The sequence below is a fragment of the Crassostrea angulata genome, chromosome 5, assembly GCF_025612915.1.
Source record: "Crassostrea angulata isolate pt1a10 chromosome 5, ASM2561291v2, whole genome shotgun sequence".
Taxonomy (NCBI): domain Eukaryota; kingdom Metazoa; phylum Mollusca; class Bivalvia; order Ostreida; family Ostreidae; genus Magallana; species Magallana angulata.
The window spans coordinates 59,219,406-59,235,584 of record NC_069115.1 but is presented as its reverse complement, the minus strand read 5'-3'; the positions used below and the strand labels follow the sequence as shown (position 1 = coordinate 59,235,584).

The 16,179-nt window shown below is 35.1% G+C and overlaps 2 protein-coding genes across 9 annotated transcripts in view; both read right to left on the bottom strand.

Moving 5' to 3' along the window:
• The window catches only part of LOC128183747 (proto-oncogene tyrosine-protein kinase ROS-like), a 64,514-nt gene extending 55,843 nt beyond the window's left edge, over positions 1-8,671 (bottom strand). For 7 of the 8 annotated variants that reach the window (XM_052852892.1, XM_052852896.1, XM_052852893.1 and 4 more), the window contains exons 1-4: positions 8,455-8,671; positions 5,594-5,653; positions 775-855; positions 583-624 (exon numbers count right to left, since the gene is read on the bottom strand). In XM_052852892.1, coding sequence (XP_052708852.1) covers positions 583-624; positions 775-855; positions 5,594-5,653; positions 8,455-8,568 — 297 coding nt within the window. In that variant the 5' untranslated portion in view covers positions 8,569-8,671. The remainder of the gene's footprint in view (positions 1-582; positions 625-774; positions 856-5,593; positions 5,654-8,454) is intronic. The other variant, XM_052852895.1, reaches the window with a different exon arrangement.
• Positions 8,672-12,586: 3,915 nt separating this feature from the next.
• On the bottom strand, positions 12,587-15,960 carry LOC128185690 (uncharacterized). Its single transcript, XM_052855318.1, has 6 exons — positions 15,828-15,960; positions 13,801-13,885; positions 13,575-13,667; positions 13,412-13,465; positions 12,952-13,003; positions 12,587-12,856 (listed from the first exon to the last, which is right to left on the bottom strand). The coding sequence occupies exons 1-6, from the start codon at positions 15,838-15,840 to the stop codon at positions 12,671-12,673; spliced, it is 483 nt and encodes a 160-aa protein (XP_052711278.1). The 5' UTR covers positions 15,841-15,960; the 3' UTR covers positions 12,587-12,670.
• Positions 15,961-16,179: the final 219 nt, after the last annotated feature.

Below are 16,179 nucleotides of genomic sequence, written 5' to 3'. Positions count from 1 at the left end.
ATAGTGTCTTAAAAAGTATAAGCGTAGGGTGTAGTGAGGTACCTTAAATAAGATCTCTGTCTTCTGTCTGTTAGCACCCCTTCATCATCAACCTATCTCCTGTTGCTAGCACCACCTTTTCTTATAGACTCAGTGCTATAGTTTCGAATCTGACATTTGTCTTCTATGAAATGTTAGTTTATTTTATCATTTCATTTTTACTGCAGTGGATATCTTTTTCCATTTGCTTTAAACAAAGTATCACATAATGGAAACAGAGGAATTATATGTACATGTATAAGGATGTCCAATAGATTGGACATCCTTATACATGTACATATAAGGATGTCCAATAGATTGGGTTATTTATGTTTAAAACTTGATTCCCTTATCCGAAATGTTCTGTGATTTAGGAAGTAAGGTTCTGTATGGCCAATGACAACCAAACATGCCTGACCTCTGACCTCTGACGTCTGCAGTGTGACCTTGACCATCACAGTATTTCCATACACTTTCTGTTGTGAGGGTCCTGGTATTTGACAGTTGCAGAATTAAACTAATTATGTCAGTCACAGAGTTACCATGGAGACGTGTTGTACCTACCTCTTCCTGTTGTACACTCCTAGCTTTATTGGTGATGTTCCCCTAAAATACATAAAGAACCAGTTTAATATTCTTACTTCAATATGCTAAGAACACAGTTTGATGGTTTAATTAACAAAGGAAATCAAAGACTCTAGTTACACTGCTAGAATTTGTTCTTGGTAATTTGTATTTGAGTGGCTTTGGTCTTACCTGTGCGGTCCAGCCCTGGCTACAGGTGTGTTGACAGGTGGAGTCAGGCCCCACCTGGTAATTCTCACATCCCCACTGACACTGCAAGAACACACAGAGAACTCGTATATTGTCAAGATCTACCACCTCTACAGACCACTACATTATTCTTATAAACATTGTAATTGTACATGCTTCATTATATTGTATCAATTTTTATTCTAAATTGCAGTAATGGCCATCAAATTTTGCTATATTTCATTTTAAATTATTTTGAGGATTTTTTTTTTTAAATCACACATTATTTTAAACATAGTGATAAGGTCAAAAAGATTCTGCATCAGAAAAAAATAAAAACAAACTCTTTAGGCACAGTTTTTGTAAAAAAAAAATTACAAAAAGAAATATAAACAAATTTTATTTGAAAAATAGAGAATTTAATAAATCATTGCATCCCTTATCATTACATTGTTTAATTTGTATCTTTAGATGTATTATGTTATACTGTTGACAGACACACAAATAAGACGTCACAGCTGTATTTCTGATTCTCTTGGCTGTCTTCATTAGACATAGCAGATCGTCCTGCTCATGCAGACATAAATAACTGTTGGGCTCTCTGGAGGGCTCTGCTTTGCTGTGTGCAACTTGTATCCAAGTCATGCAATGGTTAGGCTGGGGACCACAGGACAAATCCTTCCGGATCAGTGGCCTGTGATCAGCAATACACAATCATTATCCTCACTAAAGCACTTCTCCATTTAGACCCCTCGCTCCGTGATTTTAAATATGAATGTTCCCCTTTAATTGTCTAAAATGACATCTGCATTTTGTTGTAAATTATTCAGATGGCTGCATATTCACAACAATTACCTCCCTCCAGAACCTAATCCTAATGCTTCTTAGCAAGATCTGACCTGTCAATCAAACCAGCAAAGTTGGCTTCAAATGGAGCAATCGAATTTCTGTTTTTTGTTAATTTTGCAGTAATTACATGACTTCATGCCATATCTCTGACAGACTTATTGAAAAATGAATTATTTTCACTTCCTATTTTGTTAATTTCTCTTGAGTTAGATAGCCCGCAATTTCACTTCAATTCAAGTATTTGATTGGTCAATTTCTTTTGACTGACACTCTTCCTCAGTACATGCATACAGTTGTCCCATTATGACAATTTTATGTCCCAGCCCCTACAGATTGCTGTTAATGTCTCCCTCAGTAACCATACACCAGGTGTATATAGCTTTAATACTGTGAGAATAGGCTTTGTATATTTCTCAGAACATTACTACATTTTCTATTACCAATTTTCTCCCAGACAAATTCTAACTCTCATGAGAGGAATTATCCCAGCATGAGTTACGACCCCTTATCTTCTCATCTCACTGACCAAAAACAAGAAGGGGCCACAGCTAAACAAACAAAGCTGTCCCCTGATCTGCTGGGGGGCTCTTTCTCCTTCATCTTGTGTTGTTGTCAAAACAAGGCATGGGATGTAGTGGTGATTTATCTCTTTGATATCATCAGTATTACACACACAGTGGAATGGTGGGAAATCTCCTGGTATCAGCAGCACCGATCTCTGATTGGAGGAGGAGAACACAAAGACTCAGGTCATGAGAAACTGGTGACAATCCCAAAAGCAGTGTATGTTTGTTGTTACTACAGCCACCGAATGTAAATAACCACTTCCTGTATACTTACAGAAGGAGCAAGATCTGAGAGAACTTCTCACTAAGATGTTCTACAAACTCAAGACAAGTGGACCTAACATAATCTGAATTCTAAACAAGGCAAAAAAAACTTTATTTAATTCTGTTGGCCTGCCTCTCTCTCTCTCTCTCTCTCTCTCTCTCTCTCTCTCTCTCTCTCTCTCTCTCTGAGAGCTATAATAATAAGGAACTTAAGATCATTGGTGTGTTATATCTTTTATTTCCCCTCAATTAAATATAAAACTGTTCATCCGTGATGTTGGTTAATTGAATTGGCTGACCGATAAAAAGGGAGACAATTGGCCCCCTGATCACAGCTACAATAATCCTACGCCCAGACTTGACCATCACACTCAAAACTTTGTGGGAGATATCAGTTCAGGCAGGGCCCCAGAGCAGCTAATCTCCCAGGAATCTGGAATTTGTCAACGGTCTCCCCACACATTTGTCAGTGCGAGTAATTCACCACTTATTTACTTAGTTTCCCATCTATTATCCAATTACCTTTGCCCAGACTGTGAAGAGGCAACAGATCGAGTGTCCTCATTTACAGCTTTACAACATGAAGGCCCCTATACAGAACAATTACACCGGCCACTCCATGTTATTCTTTGTTAAGCTACAGACAATTAATAGCGCTACACTCATAAACCCTATTCCTTGATCAAACTTTTCCTTGAACCATGTAATAGCACAGTGACTGTTCTGGCTGCAGTGGTAATATTTGTGCTCTTTAATCCTTCCATCATCCCAGTAAAACCTAACTTATCACATATCATTGGTCAATCTATAAGGATCAGGGCCCCTGAAAGGCTTTAAATGACTTTTTTCAAGAACTGACTTAATGTGGCCATTACCAAGGTAAATCCATAAAGATTAGATCCAGACAATGTCCGCTTATAACAGAAATCACTCCACTCATCCAAGAAATTTAACATGCCCATCCAAATATCTCAACATGCTGATCCCCAAAACCAAAAATGCCAGTTCCCAAAAAAGTCAGCCCCCCCCCCCCAATATCAAGTTTCCTATAGTCAATTTCCAGCCCCAAGTCCAAGGATTGCCCACAAATTTATGCACTTTTTTGATAGGATTTGCGTTGAGAATTGAGTTGAGTGACTTTTGGGAATTTTGGTGATGCTCACAGAGACCTGATCCCAAGGTTCCAAATCTACCAAAATCCTCATTTTTCTTAAACCTAGCTGAGATCCCCTAAAATCCCAGTTTCCTAATCAAAGGACCCATTCTACAAATAAAACTTGACAACCAAAAGCCCTGGCTGCAAACTTAAGTCTGATCCCAATTGCTGAAGGAACAAAATCTAATTCCATCAAAACCCAAGTCTGATCCTTCAGACCCTTTTGCATAGAAAACATAATCAAAGCAGTTAACATGATATAGAACTTGATTCCGGAGATATGAAACATAAGGACCTGATCATGCCTATTATAAGCTTATAAATACTATTAATACATATGTAATATAGGATCAACCTTAAACTTGAATCCCTATTTACTACAAGCTAACTCATCACCCACCACAATCAATTAAGTAATACACTAGATCCTTATCTGTTAAATTCCTCTGTTTATACAGAGTTAATCCCCTGACACTGTATCAGGCATCTGTGTACTGTGGATAAGGTTAATTCCAATCTGAATGATCTCTCTCTCTCTCTCTCTCTCTCTCTCTCTCTCTCTCTCTCTCTCTCTCTCTCTCTCTCTCTCTCTCTCTCTTTTCAAATTATCAAAAGCAAGTATGCACATTTTTCGGATTAAGCAACCTCAGTCGGACTGTAGGTATTAATTGCACTTGGAATTGTTTCTTACTAAATCGACAGTAATTCATGTATCATCTCCACAGCATCAGTATGAAGATAAACAACCCAGTGTTTAATCTGTTGGTTTGTTGTTTATGCAATCAAAATGTTTATCCAAGCAACTTGGCTGTCAACAAATAACCAATAAGATCCAACTAAAAAGTTTCTAATCATGAGCAATTAGTAAAAGGAAATCCTAAAATTATTAGCTTCAAATTAGCTCCAAATTTAATATTTATATGTACATGTATTAATATAGGTAATATTACCTTTTTTGTAATTGAAATTTAAAATAGTGTAAAATTTGCCATTTCCCCCAACTAAGTCCTTTCTCTGTCTCATTAGCACTCATTAAGTCCCCAGAGGTCTAATTAAATAAGACTGCCTATTTTACATGTTTTGTACCAATTAATATTATTAATAATATTATTGAATGAAAACCATAGATATAATTTGTGTACCATACCTTATAAAGTTTCAGTGGCAAAGAAAGTTGTACATGGAATTAATTAACTTTTTATCTTTAACGAGAGAAGACTAAATGAACAATTCAACAAAGCAAAAGTTATTTTTACTGTGCCCAAATGTCAATTTAGAGAAGAAATGTAAAACCAGTTCCAAGATTTACTAATAGAGTGTATATGGACAAATTGTTTACAATTTAGTATTATTCTTTAAAAAAAAAACAGATTTTTAGGAATTTAAATTTTTACATGACAATCTTGTCATGTACAATTATCTATTTTTTTGTAAACAACAGTCTTCTGAAGAAGTAGTGTTCTGCAACATGTAAATAATGGCCCTGTTTCTCTATTGAATGAGGATACTTCAACAGTGTGTTCTGCTACATGTAAATTCAATGGCCCTGTTTCTCTGTTGTTACCTAAACAGTATTCAAGGAAGCTGGTTGCTCAACAAATTAAACACCAGTGTCATCAGATCTTTTATTCAAAATTTAAATGCATAAATTGTTTTGCAAACAGAAATTCCATGTATTTTTGCTTTAAAATTTGAATATTTCCCCACATCTTCATACAAAGATCTTCTTTCAAAGGAGATACATATTGTCTAAATCTGACCACGCCCATTCACCGCCAACATCTCTACTTACCTGTTCTGTAAATCAAAGTCAAACCAAAACAATATCGGCCTTTTTTAAAACTTTGCATTTACATAGTAAACGATGACAGGGCGAGGGTGAGCTTGTGAGAGAGCTTACATCACTGTGTTCACGATATATATATATATAATGCATATTCTGCCAGACATGCATCATCAAGATACATGTCATAGATCTGTCACCCACCTGTTCTACTTTGCACTCATGGTTACAATACAAATCTATTACATCCTGTCCCGAATTTATCTGAAAAAACGAAAAAAATAAATTCTTCTCAAATTTCTTATTTTTGTAGTCTGAATGATGGTTTGATTATAAACATAAGATGAAGAATGGATGGATGACTTTCGTCAATAGTTTTTTTTAAAGCAATGACCACAATGATGTATGGAGTATATACATGTATGTAAGCCGCGGGGGTAATGCTGGCCCACAAACCCCCGGGGTAGAGAGGCACACACCAGGACCAAGTACTTGCATGTCCATTGTCCAAGCCCAATTTGAATGACGAATTTCTAACATGCGTTTAAAACAATGTTTCTGGGAATCTCTTTTTAAAAATATACAACATCTTAAGAACGTGAAAGAAGTACATGTACGTTGTCTTTACAATGATTTCTGGACTTATTCTTAATATTATATTAAAATATTTCTTCATTTGCCCATCTTTCTCTAAATGTTGTCCAATATAGTCTTATTTATTCAAAAAGCACAATCAAGGAGCAGGGCTATAGTTTATCTATACCCAAACAATGAAAAAAATATCGCTATTAATATTATATATATTATGACAAAGAAAATCAGGCCTGTTAATGTTACTACAATTTATATAAAACATAGAAATTCCAGACCCATAACACATTTTTAAATAACATAATTTTCTTTATCGTGTGTTTGTTTTTTGTACTAGACAAAAAACGTAAATGAGAGAGAGAGAGAGAGAGAGAGAGAGAGAGAGAGGTGCAGCGGACGTAGCAATCAACACAAGAAATCAGATAAAGTCCGACTCTGACACATCTGTATGTTACATGTAAAAACCACCATACACAGAAATAAAAAAGAAAGTATCGGTTGAAAATAAGCGCAATGGACGTATTTATAATATTGAATGAAGCGCAGTTTGGCAGTAACCACATGGCGAAACAGTAAACTTACTCTAACTAAAAGTTTCTTACATTCTATTTCAATTTTTTTACCATTTATTATCTAATTCTTTACATTGTATAAAATACGAAAGTGTAGCATATGTGAACTCGGGAAATAAATCGGATTTTAATGTAAGCCGTTTATTTCATAGCGGACTACACATTTGTTTGCGTTTAAGATAAATTGAATTTCGGTATTTAATTAGACTGGCTCAACCGTCGAATTTTCCCGTCTTTCTGTTGAATTATACTGCTAATTTCTGTCCCCAATGCATGTCACACGATTTCGCTCCTTTTTTTCCTGTTTAGTGGGCTTGGCTGGTCGTAAACAATATTTGTCATTTTAAAATCGTTAATTCTTTTGTTTGTGGGCGTGATATAGCATCAACCATTTTTTTAACGATTTCAACTTTCAATAACAATTTGATATCCAATTTTATACTGATAGACTAAGACTTGAATCTTTCTTTCGTTCAATTTTCTTTTTCCCATTTTTTCTCCATACATTTTCCGAAGCCACTTAATCAGGATAAACTATTGATAAACTAACATTATTAGCCATGCATATTCTGTAAAAGAGAGAGAGAGAGAGAGAGAGAGAGAGAGAGAGAGAGAGAGAGAGAGAGAGAGAGAGAGAGAGAGAGAGAGAGAGAGAGAGAGAGAGAAAGAGAGAGAGAGAGAGAGATTATATTTTAAAACAGAAAGGGAGAAAAAAGAAAGAACGAAAGAGACTTTTCCCGGGGCCTGTGAAATGTCTGTGACACGTTTCCCTCCCCGGCGCTCCGACATGTGAAACCAACACCGGTTTTCTTTTTCTTTACGACGTCTATTAAAAAGAAACAAGTTGTAGCCGGGCTTCCCCCAGCCTCAACATATGCCTGCCATCAGGAGCTGTGTGTACATGACATTTTATAAAACCGTGAGAAAGTCGTCTGAGACCCAGAGTACGACGGGGGGCCATTTTTTGGGGGGTGATTGTATTTCTCCGTTTCTCTCTTTTTTTTTAAACGAAATATTCATACTCTTCAAGTTAAAAAACAATTCTAAATTTTTTACAAACTTTCGCACATAGCCTTTTCCTCTCTTATCCTGAAATTTCTGTACTAGTTTGGAAGAAGATAAGATAATTAATTGCTGATTATAAAATAGTTTGATGCTACGAGGTGCCCTACACAGCTGTCTGTGGGAAAGGAATCCCCCTTCGATATGGACACAATCCCCCAACATCAGACCGACATGAGATTTACGACGCATTGCCGAAAAGCCATGTCTTTTTTTTCCCCCAAAAAAACTCACGAAGAGCTTCCCCTGCTGATGCCGAAGTCATTATTTGGTAGGACATATTATATAAAGATCCAGTGTGGGATTAGCTGTGGAGACGCCGAGGTCCACCGTAATTAAGCCCTTATCCGAATTCTTTAACGAATCTGTTAACTCGTTACTAGTGATTGGACAACATCACGAGAGCAAACGATGGCCATGCATCACAGAAAAAATGATCTTGAAAGTAAATGTCTTTGAATAAAAAAATTAAATGGCAGTTTTAGCTAAAGAAACGTATCGAATTTCAAATTGTGCACTAATGGACCGTCAGATGAAACAATTCCGATACGCTTTTGCATGCAAGAATCTTAGAAACTGGCAGAGAAATAACAAATTAGATTGAGCAAGCCTGAAGCTGTTTAAGGTCAACTGGAAACAGATGAGCTACATAACAATGCCAATTACAGGGAATGCAGCAATCAGACTTAAATGGAGATAAAAAGCTCATTTGCATTTCAAACAATGTTATTTGTTTGGGAAAAAGTTAAAATGGTGCGTAGGGTGAAAAAGGGTGAAAACATTGTACGTTCCTTAACATATTGATACATGTGTATAGAATCTTCAATTACGTCTCCTTACCTGTTTGGAATTACAATAGTCTAAGCAATGGTGGTCTGTCTCACTTGAAACAAGAATTAATAAATCCCAAAACACGACAAAGAATAACAGTACATTGGGACGCCAGTTGATCATTTCGCCGTGCGACAATCATTTGCCCATGCCTCTAGCCGTAGAATACTATCTATCGAGTATTACTTGGATCGCGCGGGAGAAAGCTTGCGTACGTCAGCTAACGTTTGACTCAGCTGCAGTTACTGAGAGTCGGGGGAAAATCCCGCGCGCTCACTCTCACGGGGTCTATTGTTGTCGCGCGGTCAGCGAGGCGATGCCTGGAACTTCCGTCATGTTTATGAGTTAACAAGTGATTGTCATCGATTGATTTGTAAAGATGCTGGTCAAATGTATGTTGATTGAAAAGGGGGGGGGGTCTCCCTCCTCGTTTTGGGAGTGACGCTGGTCGCTGATTGGTTTGTTTAAAACTTTATATAAAAAGCTCAAATCCTTTGAAAGATTTTCATTTACACTTTCCTTAACTCATTAGGTAATACAAAAGCAAAATCGTCTTATATTGCATTCCTAATGATAGTGTATTAAATGAGACCCTTGTGAACAGTAGGTGAATTTCGCATTTCTAAATTATTATTTCGTTCCAATTATTCATGTCCGTACAGTCCCCTTTATTGGTAAATAGATAAACACACTGTAAATGCTTTTTTTATTTTGCATATCCAGTATATATAAATCATCAGTATATAACGAACCCTCTCTTGCATTTATAGAAAACTCATGAGCATGTTTAATTCAGATATCAGAATGGAGAGTGACTAAAGCATATTTTGACTTAGATATTAGACTCAGAGTCAGACATTATAGACTCAGATATCAGATTCAGACATTATAGACTCAGATATCAGATTAAGACATTATAGACTCAGATATCGGACTCAAATTCAGACATTATACACTCAGATATCAGATTCAGACATTATACACTCAGATATCAGACTCAGACATTATACACTCAGATATCGGACTCAAATTCAGACATTATACAGTCAGATATCAGATTCAGACATTATACACTCAGATATCAGACTCAGACATTATAGACTCAGATATCGGACTCAAATTCAGACATTATACACTCAGATATCAGATTCAGACATTATACACTCAGATATCAGACTCAGATTCAGACATTATACACTCAGATATCAGTTTTGATAAGTTCCGTCCTTATTTCAATGTTGTTGTTTTTATACTTTGTTTGTTTTCACCGCTGAGCAATTATTCAACACGCACATAAGAAGCTCTGGAACCAACTTGTGTTAAATTTGATGGTTGCTTAGTGATAAGTGTGACTAGTGTGTTTGTCCTTTTAATTTATTAGATGTTTATCAACTTGTTTCATTCTTAACAAGAAATTTCTTAATGTTAGACGACACGTTTCTAAATTTTAAACAACTTTTTCCAGGAATTTGTTTTTGATCTACTACTATGGCAAGTATTTTTGCAAAACTCGTTCATAACGAATTTCAAAGGACAGAAAAAACTCCGTTATAGCGGTAATTCCCTATTTGTGTATAACGAATTCGTAAAAAATCCTTAAGCGAATTCGATTTAAAATAATAAGCTGGCAGTGCTTCAAACTACCGTCAGCATAACCATTATTGTTTTCATGATGTGAAAACTTTTAAACTTCAAAAGCAGACTCAGATTCAGACATAATAAACTCAGATATCAGATTCAGGCATTATAGACTCAGATATCAGTCTGAGATTCAGACATTATAGAATCAGATATCAGACTCAGATATCAGTCTTTGATAAGTTCCGTCCTTATTTCCATGTTTTTGTTTTTAAACTTTGTTTGTTTTCACCGCTGATCAATTATTTAACATGTACATAAGAGGCTCTGGAACCAACTTGTGTTAAATTTGATGGTTGCTTAATGAGAAATGTGATTAGTTTGTTTGTCCTCTTGTCCAACTCGGTTTGGTCAAACCGAGTTGGATATTGTTGTCAAAATGGACATTTCATGACTCAAACCACGTCTTAGACAGACATGAGGGGGGCTGGGGGCCAGGGGTACGAGGCAAACAATTTAAATTCTAAATTCGCAAATCTGAAGGAGTTGCCCCATCCCCCCCCCCACTTTTTTTTTGGGGGGGGGGGAGGTGGGGTTGTTTATTTTTTTCTTGATAAACCATCTAATTAACTAAGAGGACAAACAAACTATTCACATTTCTCATTAAGCAACCATCAAATTTAACACAAGTTGCTTCAAAGGCCTCTTATGTACATGTTAAATAATTGCTCAGCGGTGAAAACAAACAAAGTTTAAAAACAAAAACATGGAAATAAGGACGGAACTTATCAAAGACTGATATCTGAGTCTGATATCTGATTCTATAATGTCTGAATCTCAGACTGATATCTGAGTCTATAATGCCTGAATCTGATATCTGAGTATCATGTCTGAATCTGAGTCTATAATGTCTAAATCTGAATTCTGAGTCTATAATGTCTGAATTTGAGTCCGATATCTGAGTCTATAATGTCTGAATCTGATATTTGAGTCCATAATGTCTGAATCTGAGTCTGATATCTGAGTCTATTATGTCTGAATCTGAGTCTGATATCTGATTCTATAATGTCTAAATCTGAGTCTGATATCTGAGTCAAAATAAGTTTTAGTCACTCTCTATTTTGATGTCTGAGTCTGAAATGAATTAAAACATGCCCATGTCGTGAAGAGAGTTTTCTGTAAATGTAAGAGAGGGTTCGTAATCTACTGATGTTATTTACATATACTGGATATAAAAAATTTAAATAGCATTTACAGTATGTTTATCTATTTACCAATAAAGGGGACTGTACGGACATGAATAATTGGAACGAAATAATAATTTAGAAATGCGAAATTCACCTACTGTTCACAAGGGTCTCATTTAATACACTATCATTAGGAATGCAATATAAAACAATTTTGTTTGAAATTCTTCTTTTGTATTATTTAATGATTTAATGTAAGTTTAAATGAACAACTTTCAAATGAATTTTCTATTACAAGTTGAGCTTTACACTGCTTTAAATACATTGATCTCATTTATTGGCACGCATTAGTAAAGGTTGATTAAAATGAGTTTACTGGGTGGAAGTAAATACAGAATTTACTGGGTGGGTGTACATACATAACTTACTTGGAAGGTGTAAATACAGAATTTACTGGGTGGGTGTACATACATAACTTACTTGGAAGGTGTAAATACAGAATTTACTGGGTGGGTGTAAATACATAATTTACTTGGAAGGTGTAAATACAGAATTTACTGGGTGGGTGTAAATACAAAATTCACTAGGTGAGTGTAAATACAGAATTTACAGAGTAGGTGTAAATACAGAATTTACTTGGAAGGTGTAAATACAGAATTTACCGGCAAGATGTAAATACAGAATTTACTGGCAAGGTGTAAATACAGAATTTACTGGGTGGGTGAAAATAAAGAATTTACTGGGTGAGTGTAAAGTGTATATACAGAATTTACAACATGGTTGTCATATTGCATTTTTGTAATCACATCCATCCGGTAAATTCAAAATTTACAAAATGACAAAAGTGTGTGTTGGGGGGGGGGGGGGGAGGAAGAGGTTAAGGCAAACATACTAAAGAGTATTTTACCACACACCCCCTCCCCCATACAATATATATATATATAACGCAACACAAATAAAAACACAGTTCCAAGTGTCTTAGTGCAACCTCGTGGATTTTTGTCTTCTTTAAAATTCCAACTATAAAATTAAATTTGTCAACATTAACTTAGAATTTCCAACTTAAATCTTAAAAATCTGTAAAATCTCTCCAAATCCTAAAAGGGAGAGGGACTCGTCATATTTACCTAACAAAACCTCAAGATAATTTTATACTATTTCAAAAAGTGGAGGAACTAGTATATAGGGAAATGTAAGAAAAAGATTTATTGGCAAAAATATATGGAGTGTGGCTAGATTCTTTATCTTTGTTGTTACGCACACGATTTATCATAATGTTCATTCAACCTCCTCGAGTAAAGAAAGGCAACTCGAAAATCTAACCAAAGAATAATCAATTAGAGAGAGAGAGAGAGAGAGAGATGAACTAACACAACTGTTTTAAATTAAGTTATTTTCGGACACATTTATTCAACTATATCTTTTCATCATATCAATCTAAGTCCACTTTATTGTATTATTTAATTAGTGTACGATTTTAACGACTGTGAACTTTTACTGGATTTGATGTCGTCACTGACGGGAATCAGGTATCCGGACTGTGTATAGTTGACCGGAAGTTCCCCGGTCTCCACAGAAACTCCTTCCGGGAGATCAACCACGCTTAGTTCTGTGGTCACTGTTGTCTTGGTGACCAAGACCTTCTTCTGAAACAGTATAGTTAGCTACTTATAGCTTGTCTGTATGTTAAATCATATGTTTGTAAAATAACACTTTTTGCATCATGTTTGGTCACTAGTACCTGTTTGTTGTTGTTGGTAGACAGTTTCTCTATCTGAGTTTCTGCTGACGTTCTGTAATTCGAAACCAACTAAAGATAGAGTTCACACATATCTAACTTGCACATTTTACATGTTTTAGATCCAAATTTATAGTTAATTAGTATCAAAACTGAACGAAATTATAGTATGTCATGTTTGAAACGCTACATATATTCAGACCATTTTGAGAACTGATATCTTTAATGCATTTATGACATTACATTAGGATCTACCCGGGTAAACAAATTGTCTGAAAATTATGGAGGGGCACAGCATAAAAAACCATAATGATGAACACTTTAAGGACGGAACACGAGGAATAAGATTGTAATAGTCCAGGGGAAAAAAAGGGGGAGGGGGGGTTCAGAGGGAGGAAAATAAAAAGAAAGAAGAAAAGGTTTACTCATTTTTCCTACTCGAAAAAACATGAAAAAAAATTACTTTTTGTAATCACTTGCGATGGAGTTTAAGTACAGGTATCCCGAATTTTCTGATCTGCAAAAAAAGAGAGAGAAATATAATGTAATTTTACAGGTACCACAAAACTTCTATTCCGTCAGAAAAATTCCGATTCCGATTCTCTCACTATGTTTACTGTGCTTACTTTGACACGGAAGTGACGTCAGAAAGGGTTTCGTATTGGTTTTCTTCCGCATTCACTCCACTCTGTACCTCACGGTTCTTGTGTTTGGGGACTCTGGAAATGGACGAAAAATATCACAGAGAGAAGAGAGAAAGAGAGAGGGAGGGTCTCAGAGAGAGAGAGAGAGAGAGAGAGAGAGAGAGAGAGAGAGAGAGAGAGAGAGAGAGAGAGAGAGAGAGAGAGAGACCTTTTTCTGCAGCAACACCACAATACCGTTACAGCAACTCCTACCAGCAATATCAACAGAATGACAGCAACAGCAGCCACAATAACTGGAAGGGTGGACAGAAGATTATTATATCAAAATATAACATCAGCTTAGATTCCACTAAATCTCAGCGTATGGTGGTCACAGTATGATAGCTGAGTTTGAAATGTTTGTTTCGATGATGCGTGTAAACAGAATTCTGCAGTCCCACATATATGAACATTAAACATTAAAACATGGCATTTTCTTGCAGTTTTGTTTCTTCATTTATTAATGAAGATTCTTTGCTACCGGGATTTGCCCTGGGGACAAACACTCTACACACACATACTCAGTACATTTAAGAAAAATTTTTGAAAAAAATAATGATTTGATATGTCACTACATCTTAGGTAATAATGCTACGATTTTGAAAAATACACGATTGTTCAAGGTTTCCGAAGTCTTTTGATGGTGCTTGAATGAAAATATTTCATCATCACAAAAACCTTGAACATTCTATTACATTTTCTATAAACTGAGATCTTCTTTTCTTGCTTTAAGTTCAAGATAAGATAACTTTAAAAATACTACGGAATTTTACTTACAGTAAATATAAATGTACCTGTAACAAATATATGTCACGGAATTCTAATCACAGTAAATAATATAAATATATCTGTTACCAATATGTTTCGGAATTTTACTTACAGTAAATATAAAAATATCGGTTACAGAAATGTTATGAAATTTTAATCACAAATAAGTCTGCCTTGTGTTATCAATATTGAACATTTAAATATTTCAACTTGTTCATTTTGACCTTGCTGTAGGGAGAGGGCTAAAATAGACTGCTGCCCAATCCCATTCAACATATTATATTTAATAAAATATTGTTTAAATGCAAGAAATAATATAAGGTTGTCTTGTTAATGAACCTCTGCATTAGGTCATTGCACAATAATCTGATTTCAGTAGGTTTTTTAAAATGAAAATTAAATTACTTTAGTGGATGAATAAACTGAAGGAATAGAAAAAAAACTAATCGCATCCGTAGTTTTAAACCTCGATTGAAAACCATGCAAAACCTTATCACAATACATGAAATTAATTAGTATAGCAGGAATAAGCATAAAGAAATATTGTACATACCGAATACTTATCTGTTATAACTATAATTGTTTTTTGATTTAAAATCAAATCTAAAAAAAGATGGGTGGATAAGGCGTGTAAAATGCCCATAAACGATCGGACAAGCTACTGAAAAATTAAGATATCAATAAATCCGATATATTTTTAAAAAATCATTTAAAACAATATATATTTAACACATCATTGATTTATAACCTATAAAAATGTTCAATACTTGGAATATGTTGACTCAAACAGGCGTATACGTATCAAAACCTGCAAATACTGTCATTTTTAGAACTTCAATGCATTTTCTTTTATAGAGTGGGTCTGTGCTATATATTTTTCTCAAAGTCTAAATAAGATCTATTGGAAAACAAATCGATTTCAATCAACAAAAACATGGAAAGGTGACCTACTATACATTAGAAATATTATTTTGTATCCCAACAATCGAACGTTTTGAAAAAATACATGTAATGCAAGTCCGCAAATTCGTGGTCAAAGTCACACATGGTATTTAAACAATCTATATAGTTTAGTTATTCAGTGGTAAGAGTAACTGACATAAGCTAACCTTATATACCTTGGGTTTTTATGATATAGGTTCGATACCAATAAAATTTCAGGCTGTATTTGTATTATAATATATTTCAATAAATTTAATTGGGAAAAAATAAATTCAAAATTGTATTTCACTACTAAATCAAATGGCCATTTGCGCCATCTTATTCCCCCATCTTCTTAAAATACATCATTTATCATTATTGTAGCCCTTTTTGTCTTACTATAAACTCTAAAATTATAGTAAACTAATTAGATGTATGTAATTGCACTCAAATTAGGGTATATTGCGGAACGTTTAGACAATTTAAAGAATTGGGAAAAGTACTTACTAGAGAACGCCATCTCTGTGTCACACCTACAAGGACCCGGAAGTTATCGGTTCCTCGTTCTCCATTCCTTCGGTGAGCGAGATATCTCTGTCTCCATAGAGGTGTCGTGTTTATTTAGGGGGCGTCGCTTCATCACAGTTTAGGATCCCTGCATTATACCTGCATAGTTTCACACCTACTTTGTTTTTCTTAGATCTCATGCGTTTTGGTATTTTTTGACAGATTGCTTGTGTTTTACCTGGGAGTTACAGATGTAATTGTACGATATGTATACTCGTGAATCAATGTTTCTCATTCTGTGAGTTCACTTAAAGATGATTTGAAGGACATTTTTACACATTTCTTGTATTTT

What these genes read in the sequence shown, in the direction of transcription:
- LOC128185690 (XM_052855318.1), bottom strand. An exon ending in TGGTGTTGCTGCAGAAAAAG is followed by an intron (nt 13,668 to 13,800) that starts GTCTCTCTCTCT and finishes GTCCATTTCCAG; the next exon opens with AGTCCCCAAACACAAGAACC. An exon ending in ATCGCAAGTGATTACAAAAA is followed by an intron (nt 13,004 to 13,411) that starts GTAATTTTTTTT and finishes TTCGAATTACAG; the next exon opens with AACGTCAGCAGAAACTCAGA.